Below are 23544 nucleotides of genomic sequence, written 5' to 3' on the forward strand. Positions count from 1 at the left end.
TGTAATAAAAACCTCTCTTTATTTGTTTTGATTCCTTAGAGAGTGATTCTGATGTGCATTCTCACTCTTTCTTCCCGCCAGCTTCCATGAAATGTAATATTTTGTGTTTGCCCAAAATCTTTTTCAAGGAAATAAAGTACTTTCACAAAATTAATAGTTGGTATTTGTAAGACTCCAAAATGATGTCTCACTATCCAAGCAGTGGTACAGTGTTGTGGTTAAGCCCAGGCTTGCAACAAAGGACCATGCAGCCGCTCGCTCGCCCCTCTGTTGCTGTGGGACACGGAGGAAAAAATGTCTCCCATGACAATGGTATTATTGCTACTTCATTTGAAATTATTTTTTTCATGTATTTTCCAGAATTTATTGTGCAAGATGTGGGAAATGCGCCTAGAAAGTGCATCCATGGCAGTGCCTGGCTTTCTTTCCACCTGTAAGAATATCAGACCTTTCAGACCTGTCATTTCATCTCCCCTTTTTTTTGCTGGAAGTAAAAAGCAATTGGTTTGGCAGTGTAGGATTTGTGGAGTACAGATATCTTATGTCCAATATGCTACAGTTTGCTAGTTTGTGCTTATTTAATCCCTTAAATACTTTGTCTGATAATGCTTCCAGCACAGTCAAGCAGATTCTGCCATGAGGCATAGTAACAGATGTTCTATATATGTAAGGTGACGTGTCACCTCGGCAAATTAGCTTCCCTGTTGTTTTAAGACTTGCCCTTATGGCACCTCCACACTGCAGACAGGGTAAGAGATAGCAACTTTCAGTGGCAACAGCTCTTTCATTAGCATTTTCCTAACAAAAAGATAGTCTGTCTTTTTGTTTTAAACTAAGGAATGTTGTGACAAGGTATTCATTGATTGCATGAGATCAACCTGGGTCACAAATAAGATATCAGAAGAGCATATACCATAACACATGATCCTACAAAGTTTTATGATGAGAGAATATTTGTCCTACCTGCTGTGTTTAAGATTTAATCTATTCAGTGCCTCCAACCAATTTGCATTAATGTTGTGAAGAAACAATAAGAAATGTTTTCAAGATCAATGTTGAATTGTGTGAAATATTAGCTGGATAAAGTCTTTTTTGTAGAGGAGTTTTCAAATTCTTTTAAAAACAATTTCAAAGAGGTGTTGATAGTGATGTTTGTAAAAGGACATTGATAATGCTCTAAATTCCAATGCAATACTAGTACTGATTAGGGACTAGAACAGGCTATCATGTGAAAAGTACAATGAGTGGTACTGGATGATCCTGTTAGAAGCCAAGTAGATTCACTATTGAAAGTAAAAGTGTGTTTGTTCTCAGAGTTTGACTTTTAGTATTATTTTTGCAGGTGCTCCTTAAATCCCTTTCTGTATTTATCTTAATTCACATAGCTGAAGTTCACTTCTCAACCATGATGTCTTAAAACCCAAGGGAAAGACTGTGGAGTGAGACAGCAGCTTGAACAAGGTGCTGGTATTGTTTACAAATGTTTTGCTTCTGAAGAGTGTTTCTGAAATTAGCCTGAGTGCTACCTGTGAAGATAAGCCAACAATGACATTTTTACATAAACTATTTGCTCTATTTGCAAATGTCTAAAATATTTCATAATCCCAGGGGAGAATAGTGTCATGTGACATCATGCAGTCATTAATATTGTCAAAGCAGCTCTCCAGCAATATGCTAATATAAACCTGATGAAGACTAAAAATGCTTGTCAGTGAGCCACAAAACTTCTGTCAGCAGCCTTCTGCTGGCGTACATTGATGCTGTATTCATGAAGATAGGAAGAAAAGTTATTAACTGTCGATAAAGAACATTTCAGAGAACAAAAATGCTGTAATATGAGATAGCAGTTGAACTGTTGACAACAGGCACTACGGGAGGACGAGGAGATGGGAAGGAATAATGCAGCAGAATCTATTACATGCAGGGAAAAAGGAGGCCAATGCATTTGCACAGGAGATGGTATCAGAAACTGGTTTTACATCCTGCTGCCCGCTTGCCAAAGGACTACTCCTTTCCACCTTGCAGAGGGAGACACCCCTCCCTATTTTTCCCATGTGGTGTTAACATTTCCAAAGTGACTCTTGAGTAGCAATAGACTGGATCATAGGCTCACAAGAAGAGTGCCTACCAGGCTACTCTGTGTAACTTGGTTACCAAAGTAATTAATTTCCTCCCAGGAAGGGGGAGTATCCAGTGCTGGTCATGTCTGTTCTGTGGTTCCTTTGTTATCAAGCACCGTTTATGGATAAAGAATTAGCTTATCATACGAAATTAACGGGATAAGTGTTCAATTCTAAACTTAGAAATGGAATTGCAAAAATAGAAAACACATTGCCCATGTATGAGAACACAGCTGCATCCTCACGCTGTGTTTTTGGTGCCTCTCCTAGGACAACATTCAACCATGAGAGACTGGTTGTAATACATCTTTTTTTCCAGACATTTGTTCAGTATGCTTTTCGTTTCTTGGTTTTTTTAACTGAGGGTTGATTCCTGCCACGTGTCCTTAACTAGTCTATTCTCTGTAGTCACCCAACGCTTGACAACCATTGGAGTGAAGAAAATTTTTCCTAATCTCTAGTCTAAACCTCCCCTGGCACAACTTGAGGCCATTTCTTTTTGTCCCGTCACCCAACTTGAGGCCATTTCTTTTTGTCCCGTCACCCATTACTTGGGAGACCAACCCCCACCCCAGTACAGCCTCCTTTCAGGTAGTTGTAGAGAGTGACAGATCTCCTCTCACTCACTTTTTCTCCAGACCAAATAATTCCAGTCTCCTCAACCACTCCTCATCAGACTTGTGCTCCAGACTCTCCACCAGCTTTGTTGCTTTTCTTTGTATACACATGGAGAACAGACTAGACAGAAACAACTGCAAAGCAGCTTTGGGGGCAATTCTGTCTTAGCTGTGGGAGGCCTCATACCCCTGGACTTTCTGCAGCCACTCAGTGCCATTTGCAAGGCAGAGGTGCAGAATTCTGTTCCATAAACAGCTTTTCTGTCACAACTCATACCTTTCTGGGACCAGTCTCATAAAGTCAGGAGAGCGTTAAGGGTCTGTAAACATGTCAGCGTTGGTTTCTTCCAGCAACGTGATGCCAGCACGCAGCTGCCACTGCCAAAGCGGTGAAACGACTGCATGTATGAATGAAAGTATGGACAGCCGCCCGTTGGCCGGTGCAGCCCAGGGCTTTGGGTACTTGGGGCAGGATCTGCCTCCGTCCGTGTTGGGTGTGTGGGCAGCCGCGGCCCGAGGGCCGGACATAAGCAGCTGCCGCTACCGGACAGGTGGGAAGGCAAGGGCTGCGGCTGGACAACGAGGCCCCGCGGCGAGAAGGGAGCCGCGCCGCATGGTAGGTCCATGTCGGGCCGGGCCGAGCCCCCTCACGCCCCGCGCGGCGCCTCGGCCGCCCCTCGACAGCCGCTGAGGCAGCCCCGCCCCGCCCCCGCCTCGCGCCCGCGCTGCCCGGCGGGTCCGCTCCGTCCCCTTCGCTCCCGCCGGGCCGGATCGCAAGGCATGCTGGGGGTTGTAGTCCCTCTGCAGCCGTCCCGCCTCCGGGACCGCTTCGCGGAAGCGGAGAAGCGAAACTACAACTCCCAGCGGGAGCAGGGGGAGTGCCCCTACGCGTCCCTACGCATCTGAGCCCGCCCGGGGAGGGAGGCCGGTCCCGCTAGGTCGGGCCGCGTGGGCGGGGCTTCTCTGTCCCTACCGCTCTCCCGCACAAGTCGCTCGCGTTCGGCGCGGCAGCCGGAGCAGGGGAGGACACGCTCGTGGCCGTCGCCGCCCGCAGCCGACGGCAGACATCGCTCGCGGCTCGTGCGGGCGTGCCGGGGGCGGCGCGCGGTCGGTTGCGTGGGCCGGGGGAGGCGAGGGCTGAGCGGGCGCCCCGCGCGGGCGGGGAGGAGGCAGGCGCGGGGCTCCAGCGCAGCCACCCGACGCCCCCAGCCCGCCCGGCGGGCCGCTACCCGCGGAGGCGGCGATGGCGAAGAGTTAGGGCTGTCGCCGAGCTCCAGCGGCCGGAGACAGAGAGGGCCGGGACGGCGGCTGGTGCCGGAGACCTGCTTGCCCTCTGGCCGGGAAGCGAGCGACTGCCTGCCTGACCGCGGCGGGGGGTGCGCGCCTGTGTGGTCCCGTCCCTCGCCGCCTCCCCCCCGCTCCTCCCGCGGGCGGCCGCCGCTGCGGCGGTTACCGCCTCCCCCTGAAGATGAAGAGGTGGCAGCTGCTGCTTCTGGGTCTGGCTGCTGGGGAGAAACCTGGCTAGAGGCTCCAAACACAGGGCAGGAGAGAGTCAGCACTCTCGCGGAGGCGGAGCTGGGCGCCGTTCTCACCGGGCAAAAAGCACAGCGAAACTAGGGACCGCGGCCGGGGGCCGTTCCTCCGCGCCGAGCGGAGGGGGCAGGATGCGAGGGGGGCGTCCGGCGACGCCGCGGGCCGTGGGCGAGAGCCAGAGCCGCCGCGGCGTGCGACCAGGGCGGAGAGGATGGTGAAGGCAGGGAGAGGTCCCGGCAGAGATCTCCCACCGTCGGCGAAGCCTCCCACTCCTCTCCCTCCCCAACCTACCTTCCGCGGGGCTGAGGCGCCGGGGAGCATGAGGCGGCGGCGGGGACCTGTTGTGTAGGGGGAGGCGGGGGTTAAGCGCGGCGGCGGCGCCGCCCGGGTCGCGGGGCGTGAGGCGGCGGAGAGGTTCGGCGGACAGGGAGGGAGGGACGGAGCATGAGGACCCACTCCCGAGACGCTGGTGTCTGTGGGGGACCGGCGCGGCCCCGGGCTGCCTCGGGCTCGGTAGAATCCTCTGCGGCGGAGCGCTGAAAGGGGAGAAGGGCCCGCGGGGAGCCCCGCGCCCCCAGGGCTGCGGAGCGGCGGCCGCTTCCCGCCGGACTGCGGCTTCAGGAAGAAGAGAGCTCGGAGTGTTTCTCGGAAGCTGGAGTTGCAGCCTGCTTGCTTTCTTGCCTTTTGGGGTTTTTTTTTGGTTTGGTTTTTTTTCCCCCTCAATGATTTGTTACGCGTGTCTCTTGAGAGGACGTCTTAAGAATGGTCTTTTTTTTTAGCAGTGGAATCTGCTGTGCAAAGGAGGATTATAACAAATCTCTATGAATGATAGACTCGATTGCTAAACCCTGCCTTGACCAACCTTGTGACCCTCGGAGAGATCTCTCAGTTTGTGCGTGGGAAGGGAAAAAAAAACCCCTCCCATTTGAAAATAAACTTGGGGAAAAAAAGACTAATTTTTTTTTTGGACAGCCTAACTGTGTTATAATTACCTTTTTTTGGGGGGGGGTGGGCTCTTGTTTTGTGATAAGTTGTTTTAAAAAGGATTGTCCTACATGATGGTTTTGTAACTGGTGGAGGAAGGGAAGAAGGATCCTTCTAAAGCATTTCTGCTATGACAGCTTTGGTTTCTGAAGAGTTAACTGGTGTTTGCATGATACACCTACTGCTAATCTGGTAGCAGACTTTTAATCTTTTTATTTGCTTTTTTTTTTAATTAACTGAGGCTCGTGGAGAGGGCTATTGTGGTCAGAAGAATATTTGCACACATATATACTGTATATATATATTTTTGGTGGGGTTCTCCCCACATTTTACTCTTTCTTGATGACTCCTGGAGGTGGTAGTGGGCCCATGAAAGACTGTGAATACAGTCAGATCAGCACACACAGCTCTTCGTCTCCCATGGAGTCTCCCCATAAGAAAAAGAAATCGGTTCCCAAGAGAAAATGGGAGGTTTTTCCTGGAAGAAACAAATTCTTCTGCAATGGGAGGATCATGATGGCTCGACAGACTGGAGTCTTCTACCTGACTCTTGTTCTCATCTTGGTCACCAGTGGACTCTTCTTTGCATTTGAGTAAGTCACATTAAAGTCTTCGTATCGTCATTCTCTTCCTTTAGTTATTTATTTTTTCCATCTGAAAGTAAAGTAAACGTGTTTATCCAGATGTCACAGAGAATGCTGACTGAATTAAGCTAATGTTGGTTTATGTAATTGAAAGATATGATCTGATAAGATGCTGAGGGGTGCACGATCCTGTTTTGGTTATTGTACTTTGTGGAAAACTGATGTTTGAGGGTTAAAGTTGTAGTGCTTTTTTACCACCGGTTTCCAGCTTTTGTTGATGTTTTGAGTGTAAAAGAGCAGGTTTGGGATGGTCAGGAAATGATGTAGCTTCTTGTCTGTCAGTTACTTTGCTGAGAATCAAAACTGGCAGGTGCAAAAAATACTAATCCTTTGTTGCAGAACTGAAGACAAGGAAAACAGTATCTTTCATTTGTCAATTAGGCCTCTGTTTTTCTCCTGAAGTTGTTTAACAGCTTGTAGGTGAAGATTCCAAGTTAGTTAAGAAGAAAGAGAAAAAGGAGAGCTGTACAATTTTGCATGTACCTAGCTTTCCACCACTAGGTAACAGCATTACTTTCTGTTTGTGATGGTTAACTTGTATGTGAGTTTGGTCTTGGTTTAAGACATGTTTGGTTTGGAGGTTGGGATTTTTCTTTTTAAGCAGGCTTTTGGTGTCCTCCCAGGACTTCTTCCTCTGAATCTTCAGGAGTCCTTTTCATCTATACAAAGTGAATACACAGTGACAGTAAATCAGATACACTGATTTTTGCACTTATGTTGGAGTGGTTAAATTATCTATGCATGACAACAATGAATTGGGCACTTGATATGGACAATACCGTTTGTCTTTTGTTGTTTTTGTAAAGCACTGAGCACAAAGGTGCTCACACTGCTAAAACACTTGCTCTAGTAGTAATTGAATAATTTTTAAAGAGTTAGTGCTGCTTTGCCGTTTATAACTATTGTAACTTAGTTTGTGGTAGGAGAAAAAAAATCTTCAAGTTACATATGCAGTTCTTACTCTTTTCTTGAATAAGAAACTGTTACTTGTAAATCAGCTTCAGTGCTTCCTCCAGAAATTTTGTTCACTTCCATAAGTGATACACTTGAACAACAAAGGTCATTTATTACTTGGACTCTTCAAAGAAGACAATAGTGATGCTAACAAACCCCAAATTGTACCAGTTAAATGTAGACCATCTTAACATACTGGTAGTAGTGATGAAGGTGCAAATACTCAGCAGTGGCCAAATAGGTATGTGAGCTCTGCAGATGCATCGTCTTTAGTGAGCTCCAGGTTATGTTAGAGGGATTTATTAATTACAAATGCTCTGCCGGTGTTATGAAGCTGCTTGAACATTCTTTCAGGAGTTGAAATAACCTAGTCAATGACGGTATCCACCTACTTCAGAAGTGTCCCGGTTTTAAACAGGTATTAAAGGTGTAACCTGATAGTATTGCATCAGGACTGGGTGCTACTCTGTTCTATTTGCTGTGATTAGGCCTAGATTTGGAAAGCTGTTGCGTGTGGGCTGACATCTGCGTGCAGTCTCATCGTCTTCAGCCGAGCCTCCAAAGGCAAGCGCTGGGCCTCCTGCAAATACCACAGTGTAAATAGAGGCTCAGAACTGTGATGTTTTGTAATCGTGATGGTAAAACTTACTTGTGAAACCACCATTTACAGATTATTGATACGTTTTAGCGCTTTGATCCTTCAGAAAGAAAGATTCTGTGCAGCTGCATGATTCAGAACTGTGGAAGCAGGATGAGCTGCTAGCTGTTCATCACCTTCTGATTTCATTGCTACTGTGAGTTACGTGCTCTGCCAGAGTAAAACACTGCAACTTCTATGGTGTCTTTGAGCTTACTTGCAGGGCAACGGTGTATGATGGACAACATTTTTAGTCAAGCCACAGCATTTTGATATGTAATCGATGCTTATTCTGACTGATGGTCTTGAAGCAGGGAAAAATCGTGGGCTTTGTGTAACTATATGAATTCTGTGTGTGTGTGTACCGGTCTTGAGTAATTCTTGTATCAATTGCACTCTTTTTAAGGAAAATCAAAGTATAATGTGGCAATGATATTTTTATAAGGCAGATTTTGGTCTATTAAAAAGCACTTGCACCGCAAAATTATTACTCATCCTCTGAAGGCTAATTAAACAAACCATAAGAGTGAGAACGATGTTCAACATGTTTTTGATGTTTGGACTTCAGGTTGTCAATGCTACAAAGAGAAGAGGAAAACTCTTTGAAAAAAGTGTTATTTTGAGGCAGTTTCTAATTGCAACTTTTTGTAGTACTCTGAAGTTACTATTCATTGATCAGTTGGACATCTGGAGTCGTTAAGAGTGTCACTTAGATTATTTGGCTCATTTGGTTATAACACTGCTCATTAACCAACTATTTACAGAATATGACAAGTGTGTTTCAGTCCTTTGTGTACATGTGGGACAAAGTGACTTTTAAATGGGCATGAGATGGGTCTCGTGTGTCTGCGCTGTAAGGTCAAACTGTCATTGAAGAGGAAAATGCTCTGATTTTGGAGTTGCTTGGTCTTTTTTGCTACAATTGAAAGGAATTACATTGTTCCCTTTCAATTTGAGAACTGGAAGGTAGGTGCTCAAGTTCTAAGTCATTCCCTGGTTTCAGGCAATGGAGAGGCAGGAGTAGGGAAGAGATGACTTTGACAGCTAATTCCCGGGAAACCATGATATGAAGGAAAACACTCATCCTTTATCTTTTTGGCTTTGTTTATTCCTCGAATGTGATCTGCCTCCCCCTTCCTTTTATTTCACTTTTCACACCCATTCATCCAGAGCTGTATCTCGGGTGCTTTGGAATCCTCTCCAGGAAAGAAAGACGTTTCTCTGAATCAACAAATCCTAGCTCCAAAAGCAAACTTAGGTTCTACATCTTGACCCGTATAGCTTTTGACATTGAACCATGCCATTGTAATCTTTGTTTCTTTGTATTTATGCTTCTATGCTTTTTCCTGCCTACTTTTTCCAGCTCCTTACTTTTTGCTGATTTTATTCCTTTCTCTCAGTTGACTTTTATCTCTGATATACTCCCAAATACATCAACACTTCCTCCTTTTATCATTTCACTGATCCTTTTCATTTTCAAAGAGGTAAGCCAGCATTTGCTGGAAAGAAAAGGAACAACAAACCATCAGCTTTCAAGCAGGTGAAATATTTATAATTCCTCCCTTCTTCCCCTTCCAAAGGAAGAGAATGCAAATGATGAGCAGCTTTATTTCCATAGCTTGTATATTAAATGTTATGTGAATTACTGCAAGCACTTTTGGGTGCCAAGAGGGATGCTGTGCTTGAGGTATTCTTAAAAATGAGCACTGTTTTGAAACACAATGAGGCACCACAAATTACTTCATTTGTCTTTAACATTTGGATATGTTATTTTATTTTGGAAATACATTTCCTAACTGTAACCTCATGATACTTATCTTTTGGTTTGGATTTCTTTTCTTGCAAATTTGGCTTTGTATTGCACTCCCATGTTTTCATTTCCCTTGCCTCATTACACAGACATACTTTTTTTTCCCTCTCTTTAAACTATTTGGTGTACATGTAAAGGCTTCATCAAAAGCCTGGGAAACAAATTCCTTTCCCCAGAGCAAAGAGAGCATCTGTAATTGAAGGGCAAATCTCATTGCTGTACCTAGCCAGTTCAACCACTGTATTTACATGTATATAAAGTCCTTTGTTGGTGCAAAATGAAGGCATTTCATACTTACTGCTTTAATTCAACTAGGTATACATAGTCAAGAGAGAAAAGAACCCTTCATGCTTATGGTGATTTGGGATTGTGTTTTGGTAGGTTACAGGAAAGCAAAATGGAAGCTGAAGGACATATTTAACATAGTAGGATACGTAAAACTAACATCTTGTTGAGTTGCGAATCTTGTATGGATATACAAGCTTCACAAGTTCCAGAGTGGTGGTAGATGAGCTTTGCTGCTGCAAGTTATCTCTGCCCTTGTCTGCCATCTCTCTTCTTGGACCTCACTGCACCAGTAGCAGGAGGAAACATTCCTGCACCTGAGCTACTTCAGTTCAGGCAGGCAAGGTAAAATTCCTGTGGAAGGGGAGTTTGAGTGAAGAGGCTGACTGAACTGAGTTGACTCAGGCACAGTTATGTTTTCTTCTGTCAACTCAGTTGCAGGGTGAATGACTCTGGAAGAAGGTTGGAGCAGATGGTGGGATGCCAGAAGGGCTGAAGCAGTGCAGCTTTTTTTGCTGTAAACGTGAGTCAGAGCCCTATCACTTCTAATAGCATTTGACACCTGCACTTTTTTGGGGGGGAGCTAGTTAACACTTGATTTTTATGAACATTCATGCAATTTTGCCATCTTTCAAAAAATGGATGCTGGAGAATTATTGAAACAGAGACTGTTTGTGTGCATATGTGGGTACAAATCACTGCTTTCTATCCGCTCCTGCAGTTGCTAGCAACCTGCTGCATGCCTCCCACTTTGGAAACCAGTGTGACTGGAGGAAATTGATGAGTCACGCTTTGTGATGCGGCGGAGATTGTTCAGTTTTGAACTTCTCCAGCGTGTGCGCGCTGTGGCAGAGCGATGTGACTTGCTGCTCGCTGTAGCAAATCTCTGTGTGTGAACACTGATGTCAGTAAGCTGAGGACTTTCACTGGTAACAACCCTCATCTTCATCTCATGGCAAGTGTTTTCTGCTCTTGCAACAGGTGGATGGATTCCTACTGTGAGGTCGTGTTCCAAATAGGTGAAGTGTGCTTCTTCTAGTAACTTCCTTTCTTTTTCTTCCTCTGCTTTTAACGATGAGTAGGTTATTTGCGTCTTTTCATGACCACGTCCCTAAACTATGAGCTCTTTAGAAGAGGAAGTGCTACCAGGCTGACCTCAGCTGTTAGAGGCTTCTAGAAACTTGTAGGGCATTTCCTGCTGAAAGATGTCAAAATGGATTTGAAAGCAAAAATCATGGCATATAAGCTGAAATGGTCAGAGAACTACATCTTTTTCTCCATGGAAGGCAGTAGCCATATAGTAATGCGTAGCATATAGGTGAATGTGGTGATGAGATGTTGCTCTCCCTCCCCACCCCGCCCCATTTTCTTTTGAGTTTAAGTATGTCATTAAAATGAAACCAGAGCAATATTTCTAGTTCTCATTTTGCCATATTATGCATCTCTGATCACTTAGTGAAAAAGACACGGAATACAGCAAGTCTAATCTTTAGGATTTACTTTTTGTGTTTAGCCTATATAGATATACCAAATGATAGGGCAAATTCCTAAGGGATGGTATGCATTCCAACCAGATGTTGTTTATTCCTTGCACTTAAATTCCCCTGAAAATGTTAAATGTGAGAATCAAGTATGTTTCAATCCAAAGTATGTCATAGAACCATGGAATGGTAGGGGTTGGAAGGAACCTTTAGAGATCATCTAGTCCAACCCCCGTGCAGAAGCAGGGTCACCTAGATCAGGTATTTTTCCTTGACAGGTGATTTTCCTCTCCTTAGAAAAAAGTTTACTTAATTCATCTCTTTGAATTTGCACAGTGATTTGTGCAAATATGCCTACTGAAGTTTGTCTCTGGACAAAATGGAATTGTTTTTTACCATCTTATTTTAAAGTAACACTTCACTGAATAGATAGATCAGTTTAAATGTTTAAATCTACTTTGAATGAATTATGTGATATAAACTGAAATCCTTTCACCTAGAAATGTACTGATAGCATTTGATAATAGGTCATGCAGCTCTACTTTTCAGGGCTAGGTCTATTTATATGGAAATAGATAATGATTAAATTCTTCATTTTCAGAGTAAGATTCTGTGAGGATAAAAGAATAACCTCTCTCATTTTTGTAAGTCGTACCTTTTTTAGTTCCCCCGCAACTGCAGAGACTTTTTGTGGTTTTGTCATACTAGTTTATTTTCCAAAAGAAGTATTAAAACATCTTTTTTCTTTTTTTCTTTTGTAAGGGTAAGAGGGTTTTTTTTGGCGTTGGGTGAATTTGATTTCATGTTTTGGGTTGTTTTTTTTTTTTTGTTGTCAGATTTAGCTTAGCTGATAGCCTTTATCTAGTGTTTCATAGAATCATAGAATGGCAGGGGTTGGAAGGGACCTTTAGAGATCAACCCCCCTGCAGAAGCAGGGTCACCTAGATCAGGTCGCATAGGAACATGTCCAGGTGGGTCTTGAAGACCTCCAAGGAAGGAGACTCCACAACCCCTCTGGGCAGCCTGTGCCAGGGCTCCCTCACCTCAACAGTGAAATAGTTTTTTCTTACGTTTAAGTGGAACTTTTTGTGTTCCAGATTCATCCCATTACCCCTTGTCCTGTTGCTAGCTACTACAGAAAAAAGGGATGTCCCAGTCTCCTGACACCCACCCTTTAGATATTTGTAAATGTTAATAAGATCTCCCCTCAGTCTCTTCTTCTCCAGACTAAACAGCCCCAGTTCCCACAGCCTTTCCTCATAAGGAAGATGTTCCAGTCCCCTGATCATCTTGGTGGCCCTGCACTGGACTCTCTCCAGCACTTCCCTGTCCCTCTTGAGCTGAGGAGCCCAGAACTGGACACAGGACTCCAGATGTGGCCTCACCAGAGAGGGAGAAGAACCTCCCTTGACGTGCTGACCACACTCTTCTTGATGGATCCTATGGAGAAGACAAATATTGAACATAACTTTTTGTCTTGTACTTCTTTCTCACCTATAGTTTTGCTTAGGTTTCCACCTTTTTTTTACATAGGTGGGGGAGAGTATGACAGTGTCAGACGTAACACTGGCTTTTCAGATACCATGTCTTCCCAGGACCTTGAGGAAAAAGCTTTAGATCCTTGATACACAAGTGTCTTGAGAGTGGAATGTGAATGTTTGTGGCCTTCTTTGCCTGACATACCCTGACCTCTTGGAGAAAGAGGGGAAATTCCATCTCAGCCTGCTGGGGAAAGGTTTTTCTATGCTTATCCTAGCTTATCATGATTATGGTAGATAGGTGTAAATTCTCACCTGGGATAATTGAGTTCCCTTCCAGAGTGGGGGAAAAAAGGTAATTTCAAAAGTTTGTTATTCTTAACTGTATAAATATCTTCATATATTTACAAATGCTGGTGGATTATACTTCAGTACATCTTCAGCCTTCAGAATAGGAGGCTAGATGTGTAATTTTGTGACCTCAGTTTGAGGTTTTTATTGGTGATATAATCTGTGTAGTATGCCTGAGGTTTTTTTAATCTTTCCCTGCAGGAAATTAGTTACTATTGCTCCTTTATTGGAATGAATGTGTGCCAAAGCTATAAAATGTATCTTCTGGAGACTAGTGTAGGGAAAGTCATGTTAAACAGATTTACACTATTGAAAAATTGATTTCTGTTCTTCTTGGAAGACTGGCATTGTCATGTGACCCTCTCTGAGACTCTTCTCACATCAACTCTGCAGAAATTTTCATACCTTGTTTGAAAGGAAGGTATATTCTTTCAGATTTTTTTTTCAAGTCAGCTCCTCAGAAATCGTATCTTTAGGCTCACATAAAGTATTCTTTTTAGTCGTGTTTAAATTTGGACTAAAAATGCAAGAAAATACCGTTGTTGCTTCATGATTTATTTTCTGTCATAGCTGTGTTGCATTATTGTTTTGTAAATGATATTTCATACAGAACAAAGTATACCATGGATCTTGAAGAAATTCAGAAATTTTCTGGAGAAATAGTTTTCCTTTAGAATGAAAAAAAAAAAGATTAGTCTGTGCAGAACTTGAACCAAACTGTTCTGTTGTTCTCTTTTTTTTTTTTTTTTTTTTTTCCAGAAAAAACAGTATTAAAAATATCTGGGCTTATTTCTAGATTGAGTAGAAATAGAAACTCTGAAATTTTAACTCATTACTAAATATATAGAATCATAGAATGGTAGAGATTGGAAGGGACCTTTAGAGATCATCTAGTCTAACCCACCCGCAGAAGCAGGTTCACCTAGATCAGGTCACATAGGAACATGTCCAGGCAGGTCTTGAAGACCTCCAAGGAAGGAGACTGTACAACCCCTCTGGGCAGCCTGTGCCAGGGCTCCCTCACCCTCACACTGAAATAGTTCTTTCTTACGTTTAAGTGGAACTTTTTGTGTTCCAGCTCCATCCCATTACCCCTTGTCCTGTTGCTAGCTACTATAGAAAAAAGGGATGTCCCAACCTCCTGACACCCACCCTTTAGATATTTGTAAATGTTACTAAGATCTCCCCTCCATCTCCTCTTTTGACAACTAAGTTATACCTTTTAAGTAGTTAGAAGCAACAACAAAACAGAGTTTCTAATGGAAAGTCTCTCCATTCTAGTGCAACATTGAACTGTTGTATTATTCAAGTGTGAACTAATCAATGAGAAAGGTGAAGATGACTGCAGAAGAGAAGAAAGCTGAGAATATTTTTAACCTTCGAAGCAGTCAAAAACCCCACTGGCTTAAAATATTGAGACATTTTGAAAAATGGCTTAAAATGTTGTAACAACTTCAGGATGTTTTTAAAATTCTGATTGATGATCCTTCTAAGTGGGGCTGTAGTAGCTGATGATCATTTAACTTCCAGGCTGCAGAGGTTTGTACATTTTAATGCTGCTCATCTTTCATTTGGCACAGCTGATGGAAAAGGGAAAAAAAAATCCCCTGAAGTCAACTGGAACTACCAGAGTTTAATAGACTCCATATAATTACAGCATATTTTTTCCAGAACTTAATACAAAATCTTTGAAGTGGTTAAACTTTTCCCCAGACTAAAATCAAGATGAAGCCTATGTGTAATAGCCAGAAATAAAGTTCTATTCCTATTTCTCATATTGCAGAAGTATTAAATATTTGTAACATAAAAAGTACTTAGGAAAGGAGGATAAAGTGGTTTTGCATTTCAGTCTTGTGTAACATAGACTGTGTCTCTTACCCTGTTGTGTGTGTTTGTATTTGAGCTCCTATTCATACTGCAGTTACTAGGCGAAGGGGCTTTGTATTTGTGAAGCTCCTTTGCCTGGTAACTTATTAGCCCCTAACCAGGGGCTTTCTGCAGTGTGCATTACTGGAGAACTCACCCAATTGCATTTCAGGACTTTAACAACTTAAGTTGACTGTGTGCTGTAGTGCTATATGATTGTTCAGCTTCTGTATCCCCCATCACTTCCTTTTCATCAGTGTCCATAGGGTTTATTCATATTATTGTGGGATGGTGGCTAATGAGGTCTTACATAATGAGGTGGGCTAATGAGATCACAGCTGGTTTTGTTTTGTGTTTTTCCACTCCTGCTGTCTCCTGAAGTTGCTCACTGCAATAAATACTGGCGGCGTGCGGTTATTGTGGTGAATGTGCAGTCAGTTCAGCTTTAAATTTTACTCTATTCTTTAAAACACTCTTTACTGAATAGAAATTAAATAGAAAATTGAGAGTCTGATCTTAGAAGTCAAGTTGTACATAAAAACTGCAGTTTGAGTTTCATGTTGCAGATGAAATCCAAGATAACAGTGTTATATTGTCTCCATTGAGTGAACGTATGAAATAAATTTGTGGGGTTTAGTATATGTTTCTTACACATATGATCAATATATATTAAGAGCAAGGAACAGATATACTGCAAATTGTTGCTGTATTAGCATCAACACTCAGTATATTACTAGCAGTTATGAATGTGGACTAAACAATGTTGGCAAGGATTGGAAGCTTTCCTCCCTGCCCGGGAAAAGGAGTGCTAGTACAAAACTGTTGTTTCTGATTGTGATAAATTTTGTGTACTCTTTGCCTGATATCCAGACAGCTCAAAGAAATTGCAGTCCCAGTCTTGCATGTTCAGTACGCTTGTTAGATATCCCACTGGTTACGAATGCCATGTTTCAGGGTCCAGAAGCAAGTGTCAGTGCAGCCTGTACTTAGATTTTGCTGGTATGCTTGTTTGCACTCAGGGTGTGGGCGTTCATGGCATAATTATCTGTGCGTGTTCCTTAGTAAATACTGGTTTATTGGCAAAAAGGGCTTTCTAGGTGTTGAATTTGAATGTGGAAGACTTATAAGTTTCCTAATTTGCAACTATTTAGAGCAGTTAAAAGCACTAAGAAGAAAAATAAAAGCTAGAGTAGCGTTGGCTTCCTTCTCATCAATATTGCAACTCTGTAATAAACTTGCCTCTGTGGATGTGGTTTCTTTAGAGCTGAAGCTCATAGTGCTTCTATACATTAAAAAAGAAAAAAAAAAAGAAAATACAACTTTTAAAATACTATTATCAGTCACTGTGATTTGAACTAATTCCAGGGCTGGACAGGGTGTGGAAACAGGCAAGTAAACTTTGGCATTAGGGAGTAGACTGATACATGAAATGTGTTGCATGCTGTGATACAGAAGGCTGGAGTGCACTGTGTAAAGAGCATAGTCACTTCTGATTTGCCTCAGTGAATTACCCTGGAGAAGAAAAGTCTCAAGGGGGATTGTATTAAAGTATTGATTGAGGAGAGGGCAGTGTGTAAAAAAACCCAAAAAAATAGGAGTCCATGACTTGTCAGTGGTGCCCAATGACAAGATGCAATAGACACAAAATGAAATACCACTTAAACCTAAGAAGAAAGATTTTGTTGTTGTTGTTTTTCTTTGGATGGATTTTTTTAATGTGTTTGCCTGTTTGATTTGGGGTTTTTGCTGTGAGGATGAACGCTGGCACAGGTTGCTCAGAGAGGCTATGGACATACTGAAAACCAACCTGATGTAGACCTGAGTAGTCTCCTCTAGCTGACCCTGCTTTGAGGTGAGGAGTGGAACTTTGTGATCTCCAGAGGTTCCACCTCACCTCAGCCATTCTGTGTTGTTTGTAAAACTCTCAGAACTTCTTCCCATAAGACAGCAAAAGATATATCTAGTGAGATAATTTTTATCTTGTTTTAATTACTCCTTTATGATGTGCATGTTTTATGAGAACCTCAGTTTTATCTAGTCTTGGGATCTGAACCTAAAATCTCAGTCCAACATATCTTAAAAATTTGCAAGTGAAATAGCCATAACTGTTCTTTCTGTACCCTCTTCTCTTTTCTCACCTTTGAATATGGATTTTTCAGTTCAAAGTGTGTTTTCTAACACTTTTTGGAGGTTCTTTTCCTACTTGATTTCACTTATCTGTGGTTCCTCACCAAGCTTTGCCATCCACTATCCATCTGACCTTTGCTGAATTGCAGTTACTGTTTTCTTACCGTGTACACAGCAGCATTAAGTAATATCAATTTCATCGCAAGAACGTCTTTGTATACAGTTGTTCCATCAATGTGATGTGTTCATCAGTTTGTCAGTTTCTCACTTAAATTTTCTTTCCTTCCATGTAATGTTTCTAGCCAGTGAACTTTCAGTGGACTAAGAGCGCTATTGTTGTAGAAGGGATGGGGATGCAGTAAAGATAACATTTAAAAGACTTATTTTTTTCCCCTCACTGTGGTCCTAAGGGATGATCTACATGATATTTGCCTATATGATTTTGCAGATATATAAAATCATGGTATGTGTCTCTCAGTGCTTGAGCCAGATGAAAAATTTATTTGGGTCCTGCAGGTTCAGCTTCCTCCTTGAGCCTGCTACTTGACAATACTGGCTTCAGACCAACTCTTGTACCTTTAATAGATAACACGTTTGAGCTTCTGGACTCTGAAACACAATGAATAAAATGGTTTGTCTGAAAAGCTGCTAAGCTGCATTTTTTATCTTTGGGGAAGGGAAAACGCCCTAGATGTGTCAGATTGATCCAAACCTCTGTTAAACACTGATTTGCCTAAAAAAAAACCCGTGTAAATAATTCCAGTAAGGCAGATGTCCAGTTCTTGGTTACAAATCAGAAACAAATGATAAAAGGAGGCTTAAATGAAACAGAGTATATTTATTTGAGCAAAACAAGTCTTAATGTCCTATAATAGCAATCACTGCTCTCTTTCTCTTAGGCAGGTGGAAGCAAAGGGATATTTCCATGCCACATACTCAAAGCACTATTTTTCTTTATATCTGTAGACCTGCTCATTGTTTTTTTTCCAAGGGGACAGAGTTTGGATTCTTACTGATTACGAATTCAAACAAAACTGTAGAGTATTTCATAGGAGAGCATCTCAGTTTCTTTTCTGTTTAGCGGGCTCAGTAGCAGCGAAATGAATCTGATGGTTGTGGGGTGCTGAAAAGGATGGACCCACCTCTTCCCCTCTACCAGGCCTCAGATATTACTTCTTTTTGTCGCTCTGCTGTTTTCCCCACCCAATGGTGAACCACTTCAGGGAGTTCCCTTCCTGCAGAAAGCTTATCCTTCCTTTCTGCCCACACAAAGGAAAACTTTCTGCTGCTTTAGATCCCTGAGCTGAATCCCTGAAACTTCTAAAAAATGTTATTATTAGTGCAAGAGAGGAAGCGGGAGGGAGGAGATTGTCAGATCGTCTTGGCTGGGATTTGAAAAGATATCCCAACTTGAGGAAACCTGTTGTTACATAGTCTTGGTTCATTGTCTGGTACCTGTGAGGGCACAAACAGAACATCTTTAGGCTTACCTGAATTACTATTTAGTTGTTTAATGAAAATATATAGAATTCTGACTTACTAATTTTATTTGTGAAGTAATAGAACTTGAACTACAGCATCTTTCAAATACCACATTAAATGCTCCCTAGTTGTTCATGTCTTATGTTTTTCCTCTATTTTAAAAAAAAAAAACAAAACCCTTTATACCCATCCTATAACACAGCACAGGCAGTGACTGAAGCACTTCCTCCCCATCCTTGCCTGGGTAGACTGTTCCCCATGTGCAGTCTGAAGAGCCAGTGTATTGTGTTTCATTTAAAAGGAGAGCCTATGGAAAACTGTGAACACTTCTTCACCTTAGTTTGTATAAAACCAGCTGAGTTAGCTCAAAATACACTATGCTGAACTAGGAAAGGAGTGTTCTCCATCCTTGCCATTTTACCCATGCTTCAACTGAGATAGCAAACAACTCAAGCAAACTGGTCCTTTCTTCACAGTCCTATTCAGCTGCTACTTGGGTGTGGCTTTTTTTTTGTTTTGGTGGTTTATTTGGTATTGTAAGTGTTGAAAGTTTCAGCTTGGGAAGGATGAAGGCAGAATCACAAAAATTGGAAGAGCTGTATGCAGGAGGCAGTTGGCATGGATATCTCTATTCAGAGTGATAAAAGATTTGGCCTTTAAAATTATTGTTAAATAAGACACCTAAAGCTGATCAGAACAGAAGGAATTGTATATAGAGCAGAAGATGGAGAAGAAGTTGTGGACTGAAGTCTAACAGAGATGAACCTAATGCAGGATAAGACCTTGAAAGGATAATCCTTCTTTTACAAGACATTAAACTCAGAATGCTCTCTTTACCTTGAGCTGTGAAGGCTCTGCAACATCTTGTCACTGATAAGTGTATTCATTAAGTAAAGTATGTTGCTTTTTTCTCTTTTTTTTTTTTTCTCCAATATAATGAACCCCAACCATTTTATGATCAGGATGTACCATGCATTGTATTTTAATGCTTGTCCTGGAAGCTGGAATCCCTTTTCCAGTACTTGAGTATAACAAAACAAGTGTGCTGGGACAGAAGGACATTCCTAAGGAAAGCATCTAAAGATTGAGTGGAATAAAACAATTTTGCTTTTTTCCTTGGCTCAGACACAAAAGGAATTTGGGAAACAGGCAATTGACTATGAATGTGAAAATCAAAACAGTCTGATACAAGAACAACTGACATGTTTGGATCCCAGCAAGTGAAACTGTTGTGGGCTGAGATCCAGCTCAATTGAAAGGTAAGTATACCCTTCTAAATTCACATACCTTTCTATTATTGCATCCTAGAAAACTTTAACCAACAGTTGAAGTTGCTAAATGATAAACTGGAGGTGATATTACCCAATGTTTGACTGCTTTTGCAAAAGTAAGTTTATAGCTGTTATTCATCTGGAATGACTGTGTCCCTAGGCCAGCTATACTTGCCTTCATATTCCAAATGATGAAAAGACTGGCAATTTCAGAAGATTGTTCAAGGCAAGCAGATGGGATAGGGTGTGGAATAAGGGGTGAGGAGGAATTTAAGTATCTGCTCTAGTATTTGCTTACAGAAATTAATTTCAGTTACTTGAGAGACGGTTGTTTTGTGTCCATGTTTAATACCTATAAGTAAACTAGTGACAACTTTGATACACCTGCTGTACTTTTTAATTATTGTATCCAGAGTTGGACTGAACTCTTAAGTTGTGTATGTATATTGTCCTACCAACAGATCTCTTCAGAGGCTGAAAATGAAAAATAAACACATGAAAAATAGTTATGAATAGCTGTGAGATGTTGAAGTTGCTCACACTGGCAGTTCTAGTTCATCAGCACAGAATTAAGAACTCTAGTAATGACAACATAGTGTGTAGATCTTCGTTATTTGACTCCTTTTGGAGTTTGGTTATGTTTGCATTTATATTAAGAGCAGGTCAGGAAAGAGAGCTGTTAAGGATAGTAATACCAGTAGTGCTTTAAGGTTTCAAAATCTGGGTTTTTTTTCAGTTCAGAAGTACCTTTCTCTGTTCTTACTGTTTCTGATTTCTCTTGTGCCAATCTTTCATGACAGGGAAGCTCTATGGCTGTGGCCAAAGTTACAATGGTGAGAAAAATACTGGGGAGACAGACTTGCAGGTTATATATAGAAGAGGTAATAGGTCTTTCTCTATCTTTGTTACATGTAGGCAGGATTCTACAAGTGTGATGGTCTCTCAAAGATGTATGCTGTTTTCTTTATAAAAATCCAGTATTGACATCTGCCAAAGCTTGAGTCTTCTGTGTGTGCTAAGAACTTGATTTTTGTCAAGTAAAAACTCTGAAATCTGTGGCTATGCTGACCATGCCTCTGGGGACGGAAATCTTTGGCAGAAATGATTTTTGAGCAATGCCAGCTCAAAATTTAGAGTTTAGTAGCATTTTCAGAGCAAAGCTCTGCTCTGTGGGGCTGCTTTCACCTGTGTCTACAGGCAGCATAAATGCATAAACTGTTTCATTCACTACTGTCTTCCTGTTCCTGCTGTCTTTAGTTCTGTGCATTGTCTTTACACAAAAGTTGTTTTTACTTAAACCTCAGTTCATCTCTGGAACAGTCCCACCAACAGCTTTGAGTGAAGCAGGGCTTTTTGGGGGACTGGGATTGTAAAATGAATACCTCTGTCATAAGGCACATCATAGAGGAAGGAGAGCCTGGCAGAAGGGTATCAAATTTAACTTCTACAGGCATGCTGGCATTTTATTTCGTTTTGGCAGTCCTGACTGTAGCAATCTCACAGTTTGTTTTAGCTTATGTTTTTCTGTGTGTAATTATCAGACTGGTAAGTTCCCAACCAGGCAGTATTCCCGTTCTTTTCCACATACTCCCTCACAAATCAGTGCTTCCCCTTCTTTTTCCAAATACCTTGTACGTGCTCTCTCATTACTCTTGTGTTCTGTGGGCTGATGTTTCTTCCTCCAGCACTTTTCAGAGAGCCATAAAGGGGAGTGCCACCCATTTCTTCTGCACAAGACGGCTTTTGAACTTGGTGCAGGGATGGAAGAGGTAAAGGCAAGAGGCTTCTCATTTCTGCAGATCTTGCAGATAAGTTTCTTAAAGTTGCTTTCGGTTTTTTGTGCACCTCTAATTGAGAAGAGAAGCACTGTAAGATAGTGAGAGCACTAGAGAAGAAGAGGTGCTGTGCTGTCTACTCTTTAAGAGGGAGACATTTAGCTGTTCAGGTGCTATTGGTTTGCTACTGTTGAGTTACCTTTCACAGGACTTAGTGTGGTGACTGGAAGAAACTGGGGATGGTTCAGGCAAGAAAATGCTACTAGGAATGAGTAGAACTAGACAGCTCAGGCTGTGATGAAGATTTTTCTTTACAAGTGGATTACAACTCTGCTGTATAAAACAAAGTGGCTTCATAAATAATATGTCCTTAACATGATGCATAATTATGTATTTTGTACAATATCTTAAGTGGACCTAAATGTTGCTGGTATAGGAATTGCTATAAAATCCCTCTCTGTGTAACCTAAATGCTCATTTTGCTTTTCAGTTAAAATTCTAAGCAAGTTGCATGTGAGTAGCTGTCTGGTTTCAGTACAAGTCGGCAGTCAAACCTGAGGAACAGCAAAGTGATTGTTGAAACTACCTGGGTCTTGGTGAAATGGAATTCACAGCAAATTTAGGTTGGCAGAGTCCACTGTGTAATAGTATTTAATGCAGACAGTTTTCATTTTGTGACACACTTTATAAATACATTTTCTTTACACTTGCAAAAGAACAATATTTTAATGCTAAGAAACTACTTTTTGCAAGGTAATATACTGCAGATAGCTTGGAAATTAGGCATATCAGCTATATATACTCACTGTTTTAAATTTTTGTATTGTAGTGCTTCAGAACTTACTTTTTTACCATTACTGGGGTTTTTTTGTAATTACTTCTAACTTAATTTTTGGATTCCAGTTCGACAGCTTTCATTTTTGGTTTTTGCATGTTAGCATTAATTTTGTTTGTTTGTTTTGGAGGTGCACAAAGCTTATTGCAGTTTCAGGTTTGGTCATACATTATAGGTCTAAATTTATTTTGAGTTTGTAAGATGACTCCACCTTCTGATAACTGTGTTGACTGAAGTAGACTAAAGTTCATTTGCCGGTGGAGAAAACTGAGGAGATCTGCTTGGTTCTCCAGTGACACCACTGGTCTAGTATAAATAGCTCAAAGAAATGTTTAACTGCATGTGGTAGTTAGAAAAGGACCTGGTGTTGATTAGACTACAGGCAACTAAAGAGGTCTTGTGCACATGTGTGGTAGACATGTTGGATTTTTGCTCTGGTACCGATTTTCCTTGGCTGTGTTGCTCAGCAGGCACAAAAACTAGTTAATACTAAATAGCTGGCAGAATGAGAAGCAAAACTATTTTACTTTGTTATTTGTTACTATTTATTGTTATGTTATTACACTATGGCTTGGGGTAGGTTTTCTGCTGTAAGATGGACACTGATTGCCTCCTCAGCTACTTAGGAAGGCTCCTTGCCATCTTGAGTTTATTTTTCTTGCACAAAGCCTGGGAAAAAAGATGAGCCTTGTTCTGAAGGTCACTGTGTCCATCCGTCTTTCTGAGCAGTGGGAGTGAATGTATTTTAGAACTGCTGACCCTTCATATATATTATTGTGACACTGACTGCCCTTATTTAAAGCAAGGACCCTCAGGACACTGAGGGGATTTCAGCAGTTGTGGAAATGAAAGAGGAGGATGTCCCCTTAAGGTAGTTGAATGCAGTCTACTCTTGGACTGTCAGGTTCCACTGGAATTTTCTTTTGGCAAAAAATCATCCAGAAACAAACCATTTTCTTATCTGATAAAAGCAATTTTAAAGGGACTGTCTTATACTGACGTTAAAACATCAAATGTTAGTACTGTTTCTACTATTTACTTTGAGATGTGAGACAGACTGCATCATTTCTGTTGATCTCATGATATTATGTTTGTGAACACAACTATGTCACCAGTTCAGTGAAGACATACTTCTAGAGTGGAGTTTGACACATGGTGGAACCTTTCCAGAGAAGAAAATGGCCACTGGCAAATGCAGACCTGGTAATGTGTTTAGTTTTGTGTATTTGTTTGTTTGTTTGGGGTTTTTTTTCTTGTCCCCAGCCAAAACAAAGGAAGACTTGAGATGTTTTTT

General features: G+C 41.7%; 1 protein-coding gene across 4 annotated transcripts in view; it reads left to right on the forward strand.

Annotated features, from left to right (window-relative positions):
- Window positions 1-5579: 5579 nt before the first annotated feature.
- ZDHHC14 (zinc finger DHHC-type palmitoyltransferase 14) overlaps window positions 5580-23544 on the forward strand; it is a 101856-nt gene continuing 83891 nt past the window's right edge. For all 4 annotated transcript variants that reach the window (XM_061989025.1, XM_061989027.1, XM_061989026.1 and 1 more), the window contains exon 1: window positions 5580-5847. In XM_061989025.1, the coding sequence (XP_061845009.1) occupies window positions 5597-5847 (251 nt within the window). In that variant the 5' untranslated portion in view covers window positions 5580-5596. The remainder of the gene's footprint in view (window positions 5848-23544) is intronic.

Source organism: Colius striatus, chromosome 2 (genome assembly GCF_028858725.1).
Source record: "Colius striatus isolate bColStr4 chromosome 2, bColStr4.1.hap1, whole genome shotgun sequence".
Taxonomy (NCBI): domain Eukaryota; kingdom Metazoa; phylum Chordata; class Aves; order Coliiformes; family Coliidae; genus Colius; species Colius striatus.